The sequence below is a fragment of the Symsagittifera roscoffensis genome, unplaced genomic scaffold (genome assembly GCF_963678635.1).
Source record: "Symsagittifera roscoffensis unplaced genomic scaffold, txSymRosc1.1 SCAFFOLD_231, whole genome shotgun sequence".
Classification (NCBI taxonomy): Eukaryota; Metazoa; Xenacoelomorpha; order Acoela; family Convolutidae; genus Symsagittifera; species Symsagittifera roscoffensis.
In genome coordinates this window covers 42,463-63,010 of record NW_026971634.1, presented here as the reverse complement: position 1 = coordinate 63,010, position 20,548 = coordinate 42,463, and the positions used below count along the sequence as shown (strand labels likewise).

Below are 20,548 nucleotides of genomic sequence, written 5' to 3'. Positions count from 1 at the left end.
ACGTCAAAGTATCTGAACTTTTCAACGCAGTTCTTACACACAATCATGACAAAATTGCAGTTTTTTAAATAGAATCCATGCGCGGGAATTATCTTTTTGATTTTCAAAATTTTTTTTTCCAAAAATGTTTTATTTGAAAAAACAGAATTTTACAAGTTTCAAAGTTTTGTCATTGACAACGAAAAGGGCAAAAATGCGTATCTCTAGAACTGCCTAGAAGGCTAAATAAATTTAAATCGAAATTTGTCGCAAAAATGATTCATTATAGGTTTTTTTTGAGACCCATAAATGTTTTTATATGCAAAAAATGTAATTCGTTGAAAGCACGGTCAGCAAACCCAACTTTTTAAGATAAGCTGAAGATATTAAGAAAAATTGTTCGGAAAAAATTGGAAAACAACTTCCAGATAAATTTCTTTATTCGAATCTAGGAGAGTTGCTTTCAATCAAAATTTTCCATGTGCTACCTTAAAAATCTGAGATATAGGGTCCCCAAGTTTGGTAAAGATAAACTCAATTAACAAATAATTGAAAAATTGTATCTTAAAAACTATTGTTTCCAAACAAAGAAAAAAGTGAATCTGTTTGATCTGGCTGAAATCTTTACTGAGTTTTCGAGTAAAAAAATGACGATGTTTCTTTGACGTTCCGCAAAGACGCACAAAAGTAGGTTGAGTAAACAAAAACGCGTCATATCTTTTTTTTTGAAACGGACGGAAATGGCAAAAAAAATTACTGGAGGTAGTCGATGTCTAAGTTTCAGTTGCAACCATTATTCCTTTTGTCAAAAAACCTAAAACTTTTATGGCAGCTTTTGCAAACAATCATGACAAAAGTGCAGTAAAACAACTAGAATTCATACGGGGAAATTTTCTTTTGCATTATTAAAAACTGATTTGTTCCCAAATTGTTGTATTTGAAGAGTATCTCACAAAAATCAACATTTTGGTTAATGACAACGATAACTGCGATTTTGCGTTTCTCTAAAACTGCCTAGAAGAATAAATAAGTTTATATCGAAATCTGTCGCGAAATTGATTCTTTTTTGAAGTTTTGTAAGACCCAGAATTGTTTAATCATCCATAAAATGTTCTTCGATGAAAGCACGGTCAACAAGTCTAACTGTTTAAGATAAGCTGAATATATTTAGAAGAATTGTTCAGAAAAACGTGAACAACCATTTCCAGATAAACTTCTTCATTCGAACCTCTTGCTTATATAGCGTCGGGGATCGAGGTTTGCAATTTATGTTGACGTTTTAATGGTCGTGGTCACTTGCCTTATCATTAGTCGCAGTGGGTTTAAATACGCGGAAAAAGGCCCAATGAATAGGCAGAAAATAGAAAGAAAAAAACGCAAAAGTCTAAAAAGTAGCGCGAAACAATTTCTGTTCAGTTTTTCATTGTCCTTGTCCATAAAGTTGAGCAAAAATCTTGTGTCCGAACAATCTATTCAGCATGAAAGCTACACAAAAGAACAATAAACCTAGAAGAGTTATTTTTAAGCAATCAAAATTTTCCATGCACTTCCTCTAAGAATGTGAGATCTAGGGTCTCCCAGATTGGTAAGGGCATACTCAATTAAAAAAGACAACCAAAAATTTATCTTAAAAACTATTTAATTCATATAGAATAAGAAAAACTTAATCTGATCAATAAGGCTGAAACTTAATTGGAGTAAAATAATATCATCATGTTTTTTTGACAATGCGCAAACACGTGCAAAATTTATCTGGCTGCACAAAAACGTGTCATATCTTTTTTAATTGGGCAAAAAAGTCAAAAAAATCCTTTAGATGTTGTCGATGCACAAAATTTAATTACAACCACGATTCATAACGTCAAAGTATCTGAATTTTTCAACGCAGTTTTTACACACGATCTTGACAAAATTGCAGTTATATAACTAGAATCCATGCGCGGGAATTGTCTTTTGCATTTTCAAATTTTTTTTTTCCAAAACTGTTTTATTTGAAAAAGCAGAATCGTACAAGTTTCAAAGTTTTGTCATTAACAAAAAAAGGGCAATATTGCGTCTCTCTAGATTTGCCTAGAAGGCTAAATTAATTTAATTCGAAATTTGTCGCAAAAATGATTCATTATAGATTTTTTTTGAGACTCATAAATGTTTTTATATGCAAAAAATGTAATTCGTTGAAAGCACGGTCAACAAACCCAACTTTTTAAGATAAGCTGAAGATATTAAGAAAAATTGTTTCGAAAAGTGTGAAAAACAATTTTCAGATGAATTTCTTTATTCGAATCTAGGAGAGTTGCTTTCAATCAAAATTTTCCATGTGCTACCTTAAAAATCTGAGATCTAGGGTCTGCATGATTGGTAAAGATAAACTCAATTAACAAATGTTACAAAATTTGTATCTTAAAAACTATTGTTTCCAAATAAAGAAAAAAGTTAATGTAATTAATCTGGCTGAAACCTTTTTCGAGTTTCCGAGTAAAAAAAGGACGAGGTTTCTTTGACGTTCCGCAAACACGCAAAAAAATTGCTGGGCTAAACAAAAACGCGTCGTATCTTTTTTTGAAATAGACGGAAATGGCAAAAAAAAATCAGTGGAGGTGGTCAATGTCTATGTTTCAGTTGCAACCATGATTCCTTTTGTCAAAAAATCCAAAAATTTTATTGCAGCTTTTGCAAACAATCATGACAAAAGCGCAGTAAAGCAACTAAAATTCGTGCGGGGAAATTTTCTTTTGCATTATTAAAACCTGATTTGTTCCCAAATTGTTTTATTTGAAGAGTATCTTACAAGTATCAACATTTTGGTTAATGACAACGATAACTGCGATTTTGCGTTTCTCTAAAACTGCCTAGAAGAATAAATAAATTTATATCGAAATCTGTCGCAATATTGATTTTTTATTGAAGTTTTGTAAGACCCAGATTTGTTTAATCATCCATAAAAAGTTCTTCGATGAAAGCACGGTCAACAAGTCTAACTGTTTAAGATAAGCTGAATATATTTAGAAGAATTGTTCAGAAAAACGTGAACAACCATTTCCAGATAAACTTCTTCATTCGAACCTCTTGCTTATATAGCGTCGGGGATCGAGGTTTGCAATTTATGTTGACGTTTTAAGGGTCGTGGTCACTTGCCTTATCATTAGTCGCAGTAGGTTTAAATACGCGGAAAAAGGCCCAATGAATAGGCAGAAAATAAAAAGAAAAAAACGCAAAAGTCTAAAAAGTAGCGCGAAACAATTTCTGTTCAGTTTTTTATTGTCCTTGTCCATAAAGTTGAGCAAAAATCTTGTGTCCGAACAAATTATTCAGCATGAAAGCTACACAAAAGAACAATAAACCTAGAAGAGTTGCTTTCAAGCAAACAAAAGTTTCCATGCGCTTCCTTAAAGAATGTGAGATCTGGGGTCTCTCAGATTGGTAAGGGCATACTCAATTAGAAAAGACAACCAAAAATTTATCTTAAAACCTATTTAATTCATATAGAATAAGAAAAGCCTAATCTGATCAATATGGCTGAAACCTATGTGGAGTAAAATAAAATCATCAAGTTTTTTTGACAATGCGCAAACACGTGCAAAATTTATTTGGCTGCACAAAAACGTGTGATATCTTTTTTAATTGGGCAAAATAGTCAAAAAAATCCTTTAGATGTTGTCGATGCACAAAATTTAGTTACAACATCAATTCATAACGTCAAAGTGTCTGAACTTTTCATTGCAGTTTTTACACACGATCATGACAAAATTGAAGTTATTTAACTAGAATCCATGCGCGGGAATTGTCTTTTTGATTTTCAAATTTTTTTTTCCAAAACTGTTTTATTTGAAAAACCAGAATCTTACAAGTTTCAAAGTTTTGTCATTGACAACGAAAAGGGCAAAAATGCGTCTCTCTAGAACTGCCTAGAAAGCTAAAGAAATTTAAATTGAAATTTGTCGCAAAAATGATTCATTATAGGTTTTTTTTGAGACCCATAAATGTTTTTATATGCAAAAAATGTAATTCGTTGAAAGCACGGTCAGCAAACCCAACTTTTTAAGATAAGCTGAAGATATTAAGAAAAATTGTTCGGAAAAGTTTGGAAAACAATTTTCAGATAAGTTTCTTTATTCGAATCTAGGAGAGTTGCTTTCAATCAAAATTTTCCATGTGCTACCTTAAAAATCTGAGATATAGGGTCCCCAAGATTGGTAAAGATAAACTCAATTAACAAATAATTCAAAAACTGTATTTCAAAAACTATTGTTTCCAAATAAAGAAAAAAGTTAATCTGTTTGATCTGGCTGAAACCTTTTTTGAGTTTTCGAGTAAAAAAATGACGATGTTTCTTTGACGTTCCGCAAAGACGCACAAAAATAGCTTGAGTAAACAAAAACGTGTCATATCTTTTTTTTGAAACGGACGGAAATGGCAAAAAAAATTACTTGAGGTGGTCGATGTCTAAGTTTCAGTAACCCTTATTCCTTTTGTCAAAAAACCTAAAACTTTTATGGCAGCTTTTGCAAACAATCATGACAAAAGTGCAGTAAAACAACTAGAATTCATACGGGGAAATTTTCTTTTGCATTATTGAAAACTGATTTGTTCCCAAATTGTTTTATTTGAAGAGTATCTCACAAAAATCAACATTTTGGTTAATGACAACGATAACTGCGATTTTGCGTTTCTCTAAAACTGCCTAGAAGAATAAATATATTTATATCGAAATCTGTCGCAATATTGATTCTTTATTGAAGTTTTGTAAGACCCAGAATTGTTTAATCATCCATAAAATGTTCTTCGATGAAAGCACGGTCAACAAGCTCAATTGTTTAAGATAAGCTGAAAATATTTAGAAGAATTGTTCAGAAAAACGTGAACAACCATTTCCAGATAAACTTCTTCATTCGAACCTCTTGCTTATATAGCGTCGGGGATCGAGGTTTGCAATTTATGTTGACGTTTTAATGGTCGTGGTCACTTGCCTTATCATTAGTCGCAGTGGGTTTAAATACGCGGAAAAAGGCCCAATGAATAGACAGAAAATAGAAAGAAAAAAACGCAAAAGTCTAAAAAGTAGCGCGAAACAATTTCTGTTCAGTTTTTCATTGTTCTTGTCCATAAAGTTGAGCAAAAATCTTGTGTCCGAACAAACTATTCAGCATGAAAGCTACACAAAATAACAATAAACCTAGAAGAGTTATTTTCAAGCAATCAAAATTTTCCATGCACTTCCTCTAAGAATGTGAGATCTAGGGTCTCCCAAATTGGTAAGGGCATACTCAATTAAAAAAGACCAGAAATTTATCTTAAAAACTATTTAATTCATATAGAATAAAAAAAACTTAATCTGATCAATAAGGCTGAAACTTAATTGGAGTAAAATAATATCATCATGTTTTTTTGACAATGCGCAAACACGTGCAAAATTTATTTGGCTGCACAAAAACGTGTCATATCTTTTTTAATTGGGCAAAAAAGTCAAAAAAATCCTTTAGATGTTGTCGATGCACAAAATTTAATTACAACCACGATTCATAACGTCAAAGTATCTGAATTTTTCAACGCAGTTTTTACACACGATCTTGACAAAATTGCAGTTATATAACTAGAATCCATGCGCGGGAATTGTCTTTTGCATTTTCAAATTTTTTTTTCCAAAACTGTTTTATTTGAAAAAGCAGAATCGTACAAGTTTCAAAGTTTTGTCATTAACAAAAAAAGGGCAATAATGCGTCTCTCTAGATTTGCCTAGAAGGCTAAATTAATTTAATTCGAAATTTGTCGCAAAAATGATTCATTATAGATTTTTTTTGAGACCCATAAATGTTTTTATATGCAAAAAATGTAATTCGTTGAAAGCACGGTCAACAAACCCAACTTTTTAAGATAAGCTGAAGATATTAAGAAAAATTGTTCCGAAAAGTGTGAAAAACAATTTTCAGATGAATTTCTTTATTCGAATCTAGGAGAGTTGCTTTCAATCAAAATTTTCCATGTGCTACCTTAAAAATCTGAGATCTAGGGTCTAAATGATTGGTAAAGATAAACTCAATTAACAAATGTTACAAAATTTGTATCTTAAAAACTATTGTTTCCAAATAAAGAAAAAAGTTAATGTAATTAATCTGGCTGAAACCTTTTTCGAGTTTCCGAGTAAAAAAAGGACGAGGTTTCTTTGACGTTCCGCAAACACGCAAAAAAATTGCTGGGCTAAACAAAAACGCGTCGTATCTTTTTTTGAAATAGACGGAAATGGCAAAAAAAAATCAGTGGAGGTGGTCAATGTCTATGTTTCAGTTGCAACCATGATTCCTTTTGTCAAAAAATCCAAAACTTTTATTGCAGCTTTTGCAAACAATCATGACAAAAGCGCAGTAAAGCAACTAAAATTCGTGCGGGGAAATTTTCTTTTGCATTAATAAAAACCTGTTTATTTCCAAATTGTTTTATTTGAAGAGGCAGAATCTTACAAGTATCAACATTTTTGTTAACGACAACGATAACTGCGATATTGCGTTTCTCTAAAACTGCCTAGAAGATTGAATACATTTGTATCGAAGTCTGTCGCAAAAATGATCCATTATAGAATTTTTTTGAGGCCCAGAATTGTCCATAAAACGTTCGTCAATGAAAACACGGTCAACAAGCCTAACTGTTTAGGATAAGCTGAATATATTTAGAAGAATTGTTCAGAAAAATGTGAAAAAACATTTCCAGATAATTTTCTTAATTCAAATCTCTTGCATATATAGCGTCGGGGATCGAGGTTTGCAATCTATGTTGAGGTTTTAAGGGTCGCGGTCAAGCGCCTCATCATTAGTCGCAGTGGGTTTAAATACGCGGAAAAAGCATGAAAAGGCAGAAAATTGCAAGAAAAAAAAAACGCGGAAAGTCTAAAAAGTACCGCTAAACAATTTCTGTTCAGTTTTTCATTGTCTTTGCCCATAAAATTGAGCGAAAACATTGTTTCCGAGTAAATGTTCAGTAAGAAAGCTGCACAAAAGAATAATACACCTAGACGAGTTGCTTTCAAGCAATCGAAAGTTTCCTTGAGCTTCCTTGAAGAATCTGAGATCTAGGGTCTCCCAGATTGGTAACGTCATACTCAATTAAAAAAGACAACCAAAAAAATATTTTTAATAACCACTTTATTCATTAAAAAAACTTAATCTGTTCAATATAGATGAAACCTATTTCGAGTAAAATAAAATCATCATGTTTTTTTTTGACATTGCGCAAAATTTATTTGACTGAAAAAAAACGTGTCACATCTTCTCTTAATTGGGCCAAAAAATCAAAAAAATTCATTAGATGTTGTCGATGCACAAGTTCCAGTTAGAACCGTGCTTCAAATTGACGAAAGTATCAGATTTCTTCAACGTAGCTTTTGCAAACAATCATGACAAAAGTGCAATAAAATAACTAGAACTCATGAACGGAAGATTTCGTTTGCATTATCAAAAACTGATTTGTTCCAAAACTGTGTTATTTGAAAAATAGTATCTTACCATTTTTTTCTTAGTATCAAATATTTTGTTAAAGATATCTTTAACTGCGATAATGCATTTCTACAAATTTGCCTACAAGGCTAAAAAGTTTTATGTCGAAATTTCTCGCAAATATGATTCATTATAGAACTTTTATGAGACCTAGAAATGTTGGTATATCCAAAAAATGTTCTTAATTGAAAGCACGGTCAACAAACCCAACTGTTTAAGATAAGCTGAAGCTATTAAAAAAAATTGTTCGGAAAAGTGTGGAAAACAATTTTCAGATGTATTTCTTTATTCGAATCTAGGAGAGTTGCTTTCAATCAAAATTTTCCATGTGCTACCTTAAAAATCTGAGATCTAGGGTCTCCAAGATTGGTAAAGACAAACTCAATTAACAAATAACACAAAAATTGTATCTTAAAAACTATTGTTTCCAAACAAAGAAAAAAGTTAATTTGATTAATCTGGCTGAAATTTTTTTCGAGTTTCTGAGTAAAAAAAGGACGATGTTTCTTTGACGTTCGGCAAACACGCACAAAAATTGCTTGGCTAAACAAAAACGCGTCGTATCTTTTTTTGAAATGGACCGAAATGGCAAAAAAAATCAGTGGAGGTGGTCAATGTCTAAGTTTCAGTTGCAACCATGATTCCTTTTGTCAAAAAAGCCCAATGAATAGGTAGAAAATAGAAAGAAAAAAACGCAAAAGTCTAAAAAGAAGCGCGAAACCATTTCTGTTCAGTTTTTCATTGTCGTTGTCCATAAAGTTGAGCAAAAATCTTGTGTCTTAACAAATTATTCAGCAAGAAAGCTGCACAAAAGAACAATAAACCTAAAGGAGTTGCTTTCAAGCAAACAAAAGTTTCCATGCGCTTCCTTAATGAATGTGAGATCTCGGGTCTCTCAGATTGGTAAGGGCATACTCAATTAGAAAAGACAACCAAAAATTTATCTTAAAACCTATTTAATTCATATAGAATAAGAAAAGCCTAATCTGATCAATATAGATGAAATCTATTTCGAGTAAAATAAAATCATCATGTTTTTTTGACATTGCGCAAACACGTGCAAAATTTATTTGGCTGCACAAAAACGTGTCATATCTTTTTTTAATTGGGCAAAAAAGTCAAAAAAATCCTTAAGATGTTGTCGATGCACAAATTGTAGTTACAACCACGATTCATAACATCAAAGTATCTGAACATTTCAACGCAGTTTTTACACTTGATCATGACAAAATTGCAGTTATATAACTAGAATCCATGCGCGGGAATTGTCTCTTGCATTTAAAAAAAAAAATTGTTCCAAAACTGTTTTATTTGAAAAGGCAGAATCGCACAAGTTTCAAAGTTTTGTCATTATTGACAACGAAAAGTGCAATAATGCGTCTCTCTAAAACTGCCTAGAAGGCTAAATAAATTTAAATCAAAATTTGTCCTAAAAACGATTCATTATATATTATTTTTGAGACCCATAAATGTTTTTCTATGCAAAAATTGTAATTCGTTGAAAGCACGGTCAACAAACCCAACTGTTTAAGATAAGCTGAAGTTATTAAGAAAAATTGTTCAGAAAAGTGGAAAACTATTTTCAGATAAATTTCTTTACTCGAATCTCTTGCATATATAGCGTCGGGGATTGAGGTTTGCAACCTTTGTTGAGGTTTCAAGGGTCGAGATCGCGCGCCTGATCGTGAGTTGCACTGAGTTTAAATACGCGGAAAAATGCCCATGAAAAGGCATAAAAACAGAAGAAAATCCAAAAAGTGGCGCTAAACAATTTCTTTTCCGTTTTTCATTGTCTTTGTCCATAAAATTTAGCACAAATCTAGAGTCCGGGTAACTTGTTCAGCGAAAAACTGCACAAGGAAATAATACTTCTAGGAAAGTTGCTTTTAAGCAATCAAAATTTTTATGTGTTTTCTTAAAGAATCTGAGATCTAGGGTCTCCAAGATTGTTAAAAGTGAACTCAACTGAAAAATATGTATGTTAAAACTATTCTATCTTTAAAAGAAAAGACGAAAAAACTTAATCTGTATAATATGGCTGATACATTTTTTGAGTTTGAAAAAATCAAGATGTTTTTTGACATTGCGCAAGCACGCGCAAAAATTAATTAGCTCCACAAAATTTTTTTTTAAATGGGCAAAAAAGACAACAAAAATATATCTTAAAAAGTATTGTATACGTATAGAGAAAGAAAAGACAAAAATTAACCTGTATAAATTTGCTAAAATTTTTTTCGAGTTTAAAAAAATTAAGACGTTTTTTTTACATTGCGCAAACACGCGTAAAAATTATTTGGCTCCACAAAATCGTTTAATGGGCAAAAGCAAAAAAAAACCACTAGAGGTCGTCGATGCACAAGTTTCAGTTACAACCATGATTCAAATTGTCTAGAATCCATGCGCGGGAATTGTCTTTTTCATTTTCATAAAAAACTTTGTGCCAAAACTGTTTTATTTGAACAGGCAGAATCGCACAAGCTTCAAAGATTTGTCATTGACAACGAAAACTTCGATAATGCGTTTCTCAAAAACTGCCTAGAAGGCTAAATAAATTTAAATTGAAAATTTTCGCAAAAATGATTCATCATAGAACTTATTTGAGACCCATAAAAGTTTTTATATGCAAAAAAGTGTAATTCGTTGAAAGCACGGTCAACAAACCCAACTGTTTAGGATGAGCTGAAGATATTAAGAAAAATTGTTCAGAAAAGTGTGGAAAACTATTTTCAGATAAATTTCTTCATTCGAATCTCTTGCATATATAGCGTCGGGGATTGAGGTTTGCAACCTATGTTGACGTTTTAAGGGTCGAGATCGCGCGCCTGATCGTAAGTTGCACTGAGTTTAAATACTGAGAAAACGCACATGAAAAGGAATAAAAACAGAAGAAAAAAACGCAGAAAAGCCAAAAAGTGGCACTAAACAATTTTTTTTCAATTTTTCATTGTCTTTACCCAAGAAATTGAGCAAAAATCTTGAGTCCGGGTAAATTGTTCAGCAAAAAGTTGCACAAAGAAATCATACTTTTAGTAGAGTTGCTTTCAAGCAATCAAGAGTTTCCATGTGATTCCTTAGAGAATCTGAGATCTAGGGTCTCCCAGGTTGGTAAAGATGAACTCAACTGAATTTTACGTATGTTAAAACTATTCCATCTATGTATAGAAAGAAGGAAAATTTTAATCTGTATAATATGGCTGAAACCTTGTTCGAGTTTGTGAAAATCAAGATGATTTTTGACATTGCGCAAACACGCGCAAAAATTATTTGGCTCCACAAAACCTTTTTTAAAATGGGCCAAAAAGACAGCAAAAACTTATCTTAAAAAGTATTGTATCCGTCTAAAGAAAGAAGAAAAAACTGAATCTGTTTAAGGTAGCTGAAAACTACTTCGAGTGAAAAAATCGATTTGGTTGCACAAAAACGTGTCCTATAGTTTTTAAAATGTACAAGAAAGGCAGAAAATCAACTAGAGGTTGTCTATGCACAAGCTCCAGTTACAACCATGCAACAAATTGTCGAAAGTATCAGATTTCTTCAAAGCAGCTTTTGCAAACAATCATGACAAAAGTGCAATGAAATAACTACAATTCATACGCGGAAAGTGTCCTTTGCATAATCAAAAAAGATTTTGTTCCAAAATTGTTTTCATTGGAAAAGCAGAATCTAACAAAATTTGAAAGCTTTGTCGATGACGGTGAAAACTGCGATAATGAGTTTCTGTAAGACTGTCTAAAAGGCTGAATAAATTTAAATCGAAATTTCTTGCAGAATTGATTCATTATAGAATTTTTTGAGCCCCAGACTTGTGTACATATGTATAAACTGTACTTTGCTGAAAGTATGGTCAACAAGCAAAACTGTTTAGTATAAGCTGAAGCTATAAAGAAAAAAATATTTAAAAAATGAAAAACCTTTAAGAGTTGTTCAGATAAAATTGTTCATTCGAAACTCTTGCAGACATAGCGTCGGGGATTGAGGTTTCAAATGTCGCGATTGCGCGTTTGATGGTTACTGGCACCGAGTGTAAATACGCGTAAAAAGACCCAAGAAAAGGCAGAAGAAAGAATAAAAAACTCGGAAAATCCAAAAAGTAGGGTTTAACATTTCCTGTTCTACTTTTCATTGTCTTTGTCCATAAAGTTGAGCAAAAAGTTTGTGTTCGAGTAAATTGTTCAGAACGAGAAAAAAGCTGCCCAAAGAAACAACATTTCGAGAAGAGTTGCTTTTAAGCAATCAAAAGTTTCCATGCGCTTCCTCAAAGAATTTGAGAGCTAGGGTCTCCTAGATTGGTAAGGATAAACTCAACTAAAAAATACGTATTTTAAAAACTATTCTATATATATAAAGAAAGAAAGAAAAAACATAATCTGCATAATATACCGACTGTAAATATGCGGAAAACGACCCATGAAAAAAAAAGAATAAAAAACGAAGAAAGTCCAAAAAGTAGCGTTAAAAAACCTTTAATAAGTTGTTTATCGTCTTTGCCCATACATTTGAGCAAAAATCTTGTGTTCTAGTAAGTTGTTCAGCAAAAGTTTGTTCATTTAAACAAAACATCTAGCAGAGTTGCTTTCAAGCAATCACACGCTCCACATATTTCAAGCAATCACACGCTCCAGGTATGAAGTTTTTAGTAAAGTCCGTTTTCGTTAACTTTTCTACATGAAAAATGTAAAAATTCGACTCCATACATAACTTGATTATTAAAAAAATCAAAAATCTAGGTTCGCTTTTTTCAAGTGGCAATTTCTTATTTTTTTGAGCATGAACAAAGCTTTATGGAAAAAAACGAGCACAAAGATGCAACTGAAATCCACCAAAAAACAAGAAATTTGGAAATGTTTTTCCAAATTAGTCAAAACTAAAGTAAAAAATCAAAATTCTAAGCATGTTGGGCCCTAGAGATGACTATTGGCTAGGACTAGGATAAAAAATTAGATGAATACATTTTAAATTGCGCTAGGGAGAAATTTTTTAAAATTTCAATATAATGAAAAACAAAGAAAATGCAAAGTGAAAAAAAAAATTGTTTGATAACAGAGTTTGAGCGTAGCAGTACTTTGCAACCCGATAAACACGCACTGCAACCTCCACCGAATATATGGACACCTATTTAGTATTATGCAAGGATTGCTTAACATGCTAAGCAAACAAAAAATACACAAGTTTATTGTCAACCCACTATAAAATCAATATGTTATAATCTACCACTACATACCCACGATGAAAATCACTTTCATCGTTCACAAATTTTAAAATTAGCTTCCTGTTCACACACCGAATGAATTTAAAACAGAGACAAAAAACACAACAAAAATTACGATAAAGTAACAAAAAAAAAACTATTACAAAGACAAAATATTAATTTCCAAATAAATTCCCGATTTACCCCAGCTAAAAATTTAAAAATCGGAACATATGTTTTAAGTCCAAATTTTACAACACAAAAAGGAATTTCTAAAAAATTACAACCACTCCGAAGAGGACCGTATCAAATAATTTATAAACCCACTGATGTAACATACAAACTTTTAGGATTAAACAAAAAAAAATCGTTCAACATCGAAACAATCTTTTACCTTATTACCCAAAAGAGTACGCACTTCGAGAACTTACTCAACTATACTCTTTTACATGGCTTAAAGAAATTCAAAATAGCTCAGAGCAACATCAAAATCAAAGCACTGATATGTACCCCATCTAAAAACAATTAGATAAAAAGGACAAAGAACTTCCCAAACAAATATCAAAATACTTGGACAACAAAAAAAATCACTCAAACAGAAAAAAAAAATCGAAAATTAGAAGAAAAATTATACGACAAGATCAAAAAGAAAAATCTCCACATAGGCAATCCTCGCGATTTCGTAATCAGCCACGAAAAGATTACAAAACATTTATCCCGCAATCTAAAATAATAAAGAAAGTTGAATTTCAAAAACCACTTTAAAAATAATTAACATTTTCACCTCTTGAAAGATCTTTTCATAACCCGTACATTTTCTAAAAATTCATGCTGATAAGCACTTGAACAAACTCGTTCAAATTCAGCCAATCAGAAGCTTTTCCGAATCATCACCTCATTTTTGACACGACTTCTTTAGCCGACAAATAATAACCTTCAAGCGTATCTCTAACTATAACTTTAAGACCTCCAGGTCAAAAATGAGCAACCCGCTCGAATTTGACAACTGAAATAAACAAAACCTCAATATTACGACCCTCCCCTATCAACTAGAACAATATTGTCCCAGCTTAGACCTCGAAATACCCTCAAGCAAAAATATTAAATTAACCTGAAGAACAAAATCGATATGATCATTTAACCTAAAGAAAAAATCATTCTCAAATACCCCCAATAAATAAAAATAAAACTAGGAAAACCCTTAATAGCCCTGCAAACTTCCCCTCACCAAAAATTGCTTAAACCCAACCTACTTGTCAAAAAACCAATAAATAACCCGACCACACTCGAATTGCTTTGGCCACTTCTCCAAACTAAATACATCATTCGCTTACTAGCTAAACTAATAACATCATCAGAAATAATCCACGACGTTTTTCCTTATGGATTCTTCCCCGACGAATAAGGTAAGTACGAATTAAATAAATTATTCTAATAAATTCGAAACAAAACTAACCATTCTTAATAAATGTTTTCTCTTTTTCTTTAGTCTTCACAGGTACGATCATCAATCATCTACAAAAGAGAAAAACGAAACAAAAAACAGAAAACTTTTTTCTAAAATCAAAAATGTAGATGAACCAATTACAATATATGAAGCAGTAAAATTTACCCCCAAAACAGCACTAATTTGATAAATGAACTCTTTTCCCATATGCAATAAATATTCTTAAAATGAAAATAAATTGATAATTTCAATCCACCAAAGAAAGCCGTGAAATTAATAATTTCAAAGTAGTAAATTAATAAAAATTGCCTATAAAATTAAAGCAGTACTAACCTTTTCAAAGACGCTTCTTTGTAGTTTTAAATTTTCACTCGCCCATAAATTCTATCCAAATTCGCATTGCTCGCCCACAAAGATTTGTTTAAAATAGTGAATTTAACTTTTAACTTTCACTGATAATAACTTTAACCAGTTTTAACACATTTAAAACTTTCCTTTAACTTGGTTGGAAAGGAATTATATAATAATCCAAACTAACCAACGCAAGCTTACTAAACCTTACAAACCACGACCTAACAGCATGACTAGGAAAAGAAAACGCACGGTACCCAAACCGGATTAAAACAAGCTTAAAACTGGATAAAGTATTCTCTTAAAAATAACTGAACTAAAACTAGTTATTAAATAGTTTCAAAGTTTTGTCATTAACAACGGAAACTGCGATAATGCGTTTCTCTAAAACTGTCTAGAAGGCTAAATAAATTTAAATTGAATTTGTCGCAAAAATGATTCATTATAGAACTTATTTGAGACCCATAAATGTTTTTATATGCAAAAAAGTGTAATTCATTGAAAGCACGGTCAAAAAACCCAACTGTTTAGGATAAGCTGAAGATATTAAAAAAAAATTGTTCAGAAAAGCGTGGAAAACTATTTTCAGATAAATTTCTTCATTCGAATCTCTTGCATATATAGCGTCGGGGATTGAGGTTTGCAACCTATGTTGAGGTTTTAAGGGTCGAGATCGCGCGCCTGATCGTAAGTTGCACTGAGTTTAAATACGCGGAAAAACGTCCATGAAAAGGCATAAAAACAGAAGAAAAAAATGCGGAAAAGCCAAAAAGTGGCACTAAACAATTTCTTTTCAGTTTTTCATTGTCTTTGCCCAAGAAATTGAGCAAAAATCTTGAGTCCGGGTGTATTGTTCAGCAAAAAGTTGCACAAAGAAATCATACTTTTAGTAGAGTTGCTTTCAAGCAATCAAGAGTTTCCATGTGATTCCTTGTTCGAGTTTGAGAAAATCAAGATGATTTTTGACATTGCGCAAACACGCGCAAAAATTATTTGGCTCCACAAAACCTTTTTTAATATGGGCAAAAAGGCAGCAAAAACTTATCTTAAAAAGAATTGTATCCGTCTAAAGAAACAAGAAAAAACTGAATCTGTTTAAGGTAGCTGAAAACTACTTCGAGTGAAAAAATCGATTTGGTTGCACAAAAACGTGTCCTATAGTTTTTAAAAAGTGCAAGAAAGGCAAAAAATCAACTAGAGGTTGTCTATGCACAAGCTCCAGTTACAACCATGCAACAAATTGTCGAAAGTATCAGATTTCTTCAACGCAGCTTTTGCAAACAATCATGACAAAAGTGCAATGAAATAACTACAATTCATACGCGGAAAGTGTCTTTTGCATTATCAAAAAAGATTTGTTCCAAAATTGTTTTCATTGGAAAAGCAGAATCTAACAAAATTTGAAAGCTTTGTCGATGACGATGAAAACTGCGATAATGCGTTTCTGTAAGACTGTCTAGAAGGCTAAATAAATTTAAATCGAAATTTCTTGCAGAATTGATTCATTATAGAATTTTTTGAGCCCCAGACTTGTGTACATATGTATAAACTGTACTTTGCTAATAGTATGGTCAACAAGCACAACTGTTTAGTATCAGCTGAAGATATTAAGAAAAAACGATTTAAAAAATGAAAAATGTTTAAAAGTTGTTCAGATAAAATTGTTCAATCAAAACTCTTGCAGACATAGCGTCGGGGATTGAGGTTTCAAAAGTCGCGATTGCGCGTTTGATCGTTACTGGCACCGAGTGTAAATACGCGTAAAAAGACCCAAGAAAAGGCAGAAAATAGAATAAAAAACTCGGAAAATCCAAAAAGTAGGGTTTAACATTTCCTGTTCTATTTTCATTGTCTTTGTCCATAAAGTTGAGCAAAAAGTTTGTGTTCGAGTAAATTGTTCAGAACGAGAAAAAAGCTGCACAAAGAAACAATACTTCGAGAAAAGTTGCTTTTAAAGCAATCAAAAGTTTCCATGCGCTTCCTCAAAGAATTTGAGAGCCAGGGTCTCCTAGATTGGTAAGGATAAACTCAACTGAAAAATACGTATTTTAAAAACTATTCTATATATATAAAGAAAGAAAGAAAAAACATAATCTGCATAATATACCGACTGTAAATATGCGGAAAACGACCCATGAAAAAAAAGAATAAAAAACGAAGAAAGTCTAAAAAGTAGCGTTAAAAAACCTTTAATAAGTTGTTTGTCGTCTTTGCCCATACATTTGAGCAAAAATCTTGTGTTCTAGTAAGTTGTGCAGCAAAAGTTTGTGCAATTAAACAATACATCTAGCTGAGTTGCTTTCAAGCAATCACACGCTCCACATATTTCAAGCAATCACACGCTCCACGTATGAAGTTTTTAGTGAAGACTACATACATAACTTGATTATTAAAAAATTCAAAAATCTAGGTTCGCTTTTTTCAAGTGGCAAATTCTGATTTTTTTTGAGCTTGAACAAAGCTTTATGGAAAAAAACGAGCACAAAGATGCAACTAATTGTCTTTACTGTAGACCCAACTGAAATTATTCCCAAAAAAACGACCTTTTTAATTTTGGATCTTGGGTAGAACGCAGTTTCATTTTTTTGTTGTTATATGCTTGATTATATGTAAGACTATCAGATTACAGGTCACAGTTTTTAAATACTACAATTATTTTAAAAGAAGATTGCCATATAGGAACGAATAAGTTTTTTGTCCTTGTCAAGTCAAAACAACAATTCCTTGGTGATTCTTCAAATGCCGTTTATCTGTGCAACTCATGCCATCAAACTGCACATGAGCTTTTTATTATGAGATAACCTTTGCGCTGTGGTTACTGTGCTTGCAGACAGAACACTAACGAATTACGAAAAACTCGATTTTCTGTTCACGGAAAATGCTACTTGTGAGTTTTTTTAGCTCTGCAAAAAATAAAATATCCGTATATGGAAAAATGTTTGCAAAAAAAAGTTTTGCATTCTTCTATAGGTATTAAATTGTATAAAAAATTTTAAAAAACGATTTTAAAAACATGAAAAAATGTGATAAACAGTTTTGGTCGAACCAAAAGCACACATATTTGAGATATAGCTTGAGCTGCACAGTCTCAGTAGTTGTGGCGTTCAAGCTTCTAGTGCCAGCCTCAATACGCTCCCTGAAACGAGAGCCTGTTAAATGAACGGTTTCTTTCGTTACTTCTTCTCCGACCTGAGTTTAAACACCAAGTTTGATTCCAAGATGTTTTTTTTTTGCGAATGTGCCTAAGCAAAATGTGGAAGAACTCTCTTTTACAGACGTTGTGAGAAACTCTATATTGGAGCCAGAAAAAAATCTTTCTCGAAACCAGTTGCAACTTCTGAAGGCTCTAGTAGTGGTTTAAATTCAGGTGGAAGGCAAAATGCCTGTTGGGTTCGCTGTTGATTTTTTGGATTATATTTTTAAAAATGTATCACTGGAAGTACGCTGTTATTCATAACAGCATGGATTTGAACTCATTAAATTGATGAAGGTCAACCTTCAAAGGAGGCAAAAGCATAACACGAGGTCATTAGTCATAAAACTCAACCCTTTAGATTTGACTGAAAATCCAAGAGAAATGCGATGTCCCCCAAGGCACCGCTTTATAGCATCTTCATATTGAATCGCTCTAAAATCCTGCATCAAATTAGACATGTTTGCAACCCACCTTTTAGACACGATGCTCGATTGCTTATAATAACTAGACCGCGAATAATCTTGCGTGTTTTGTGCTCTTTGCTTTATTTTTCTTATAAAAATAAAACTTTTTGGACAAGTTAACAGTCTTTATCTTTTTAAACATAATTTTTGAAAATTGAAATAGGAAATTTAATAAAAAAAATCAAGATACGTGCAGAAAAGTTACGTTTAAACTACTTGTTCTTGAATCAAAATTGATTATAAATTATTCTAAGTTTCTCCTCAAACAAACTTTCCCATGCGATCTGCAAGATCTTTTTGAGCATATCCAAATTGTTATCCTGCACTTTTTATCAATTCAAACTTTATCATTTTTTTTCAGATTTAAAGATCAGGTTTAAAATGGTTCAATTTAAAAGAACAATGGTTATAATTGAGAGCGATTCTTGAAATGATTCAATTGAGGTTTCGAACTCAATTTTCGGTTTTAACTGAACAAAAAGACCCTGATCTTCACATATCAAATATTTTGAATTCAGTTAGTGCCAGGGATAATTGGGAGATTCCAAGTGTGTTGCGAGTTAGCGGACTTTTTGTATTTTCGTAATTGCTAATTGCTACGTCATACGAGTTGTCTGTTTGCGAGTTGTCGTTTGTTGCGAGTCGTCATGCTACGACTCCTTTCACACCATAGAAAAAAGAAACGAGTAAACTCTACTGACCTTGGTAGTAGTTGATCATGGAGTCCATCATCTCAGTTTTGCCATGCTCGTCAACGACATCTCTATAGGCGAAGAAACAGCCAACCAGTGCTACCAGAAGCACAATGGACAACCCGAGGAATAGGGCGAACTAAAGATTAATAATTTAAATTAAAACTAAAAGCCGATTGTTGTACAGTTGTACAAGTATAAAGCAAAGTAAGCTGTTATCATATTATTCAGTTTAATCATTTTGCTGAGAAAATCAAATTGACTTTCGAAGCTTAAAAAATGTATGTTACTGTGAATGTTTCTAAAAAAACGCAAATTTGGTGCAGCTCAATTTTTTTTACTACAAAGTAGTCAGTAGTAACAAAAATAGACGCAGAAGAATAGATTGCCTTCCGTTCTAAAAAGTTTGACGAAATAGGGTTCTTCTTATTGTTTTGGCAGAGCTCAATTAATCATTTTTGTTGCGCAGAAAAAAAAAGACGTTGATGAAGAAAAATTTAACTTTAGTATCTCAAATCTGTAGAATCGAATCACTAAGTTTCGAAGTTTTTTTTATTATGACGATCTTTTTATTTTTTGTTTTATTTTTTTTTTCATTATTCTTAAGTTCGACGAGCTCAAACACCAGTTTTATAAAATTTAGAAGATAATATTAGAATATCAAGTTTGATCTAACGGTGGAAAGGCAGCCGAAGCTTCGTCTGCAGACACCACACAGGCCTACAAGACTGAATAGAACGAGTGCACAGGAGAGACCCAGAGTGATGTAGAGGGCGATGGCAATGGATCCAGTTCCACTCACTACCTGCACAGAAAAAAAGGGGAGAGAATGCTATTGATTGTTTTTTAAATAATGGCAGATTGACAATAAAGCTTGCACTTTTGTGGTATCAGGTATTATAACAACAATAGCTGGTTTGAAGCACGGGTTAGGAGTACTGTTTTCACAAAAAAAAATATTTAAAAAAACTATATTTCTTTAGATTTTCTTTTATCGTTTTTATTATTTTTTGTAAATTCCGCTTTCTTGTTATGTTTTGAAATATTGAACAATATTGCAGGTTAAAAACTAGCTATCGGGAGTTAATTGTTCTGTTGAACATGCTTCTTTTATTGCTATCCTGGCGTACTTCATCCTGGAGTCGTACAGCCTGGTGAGCCAGTTTTTTTTTGTTTAACATTCACTTTTTTAAAAAAAAAAAATTGTCATTTAATATTTGGTAATTTTTATTGCATTTAATTGCAGTAGGCAGTAGTTGAAAAATGAAGCACTAACAAAAGGTGTGGTTTTCTGCAAAATCATAAAAATTGAAAATGTAAGCAGTTTCAGTGCTTTGAAAAATATTTTATAATTTGAAAAAACTCATTTTTTCTAAAGCACCCCGGTTGAAGCTTGTCATACAGTTTTTACATTAAGAAAAATGTACGCACGGAAAATATATGATAACTTTACAATAAGAATTTTTCATGAATGGAAAATAAATGATTACCACTTTTTAAATGAAAATTGTATGTTAAGTTTATTTCCATAAAAAATCGAGTTTCGCTTTGATTTTCATGTTTTGTCAAAAAACCCAATTACAAGAGTTTTCATTTTAGAAACACATAAATATTTTAGGGCAAAAATCATGTGAGCTGCATTGGAAGACTTGCAACAAAGTTATACTAATAATTTCACCCAAAATATATCTGGAAATATAACCTTTTATAAATGGATAGAAAACTTTACTCTAAAAAACCTTAGTGT

The 20,548-nt window shown here is 32.1% G+C and overlaps 1 protein-coding gene across 1 annotated transcript in view; it reads right to left on the bottom strand.

The window, feature by feature from the left end:
- LOC134856622 (tetraspanin-18-like) overlaps positions 1-20,548 on the bottom strand; it is a gene marked incomplete at its 3' end in the record, with an annotated part of 74,627 nt that overhangs the window by 19,742 nt on the left and 34,337 nt on the right. The window contains 2 exon segments of the mRNA XM_063872893.1: positions 18,811-18,940; positions 19,478-19,606. Of these exon segments, the coding sequence (XP_063728963.1) occupies positions 18,811-18,940; positions 19,478-19,606 (259 nt within the window).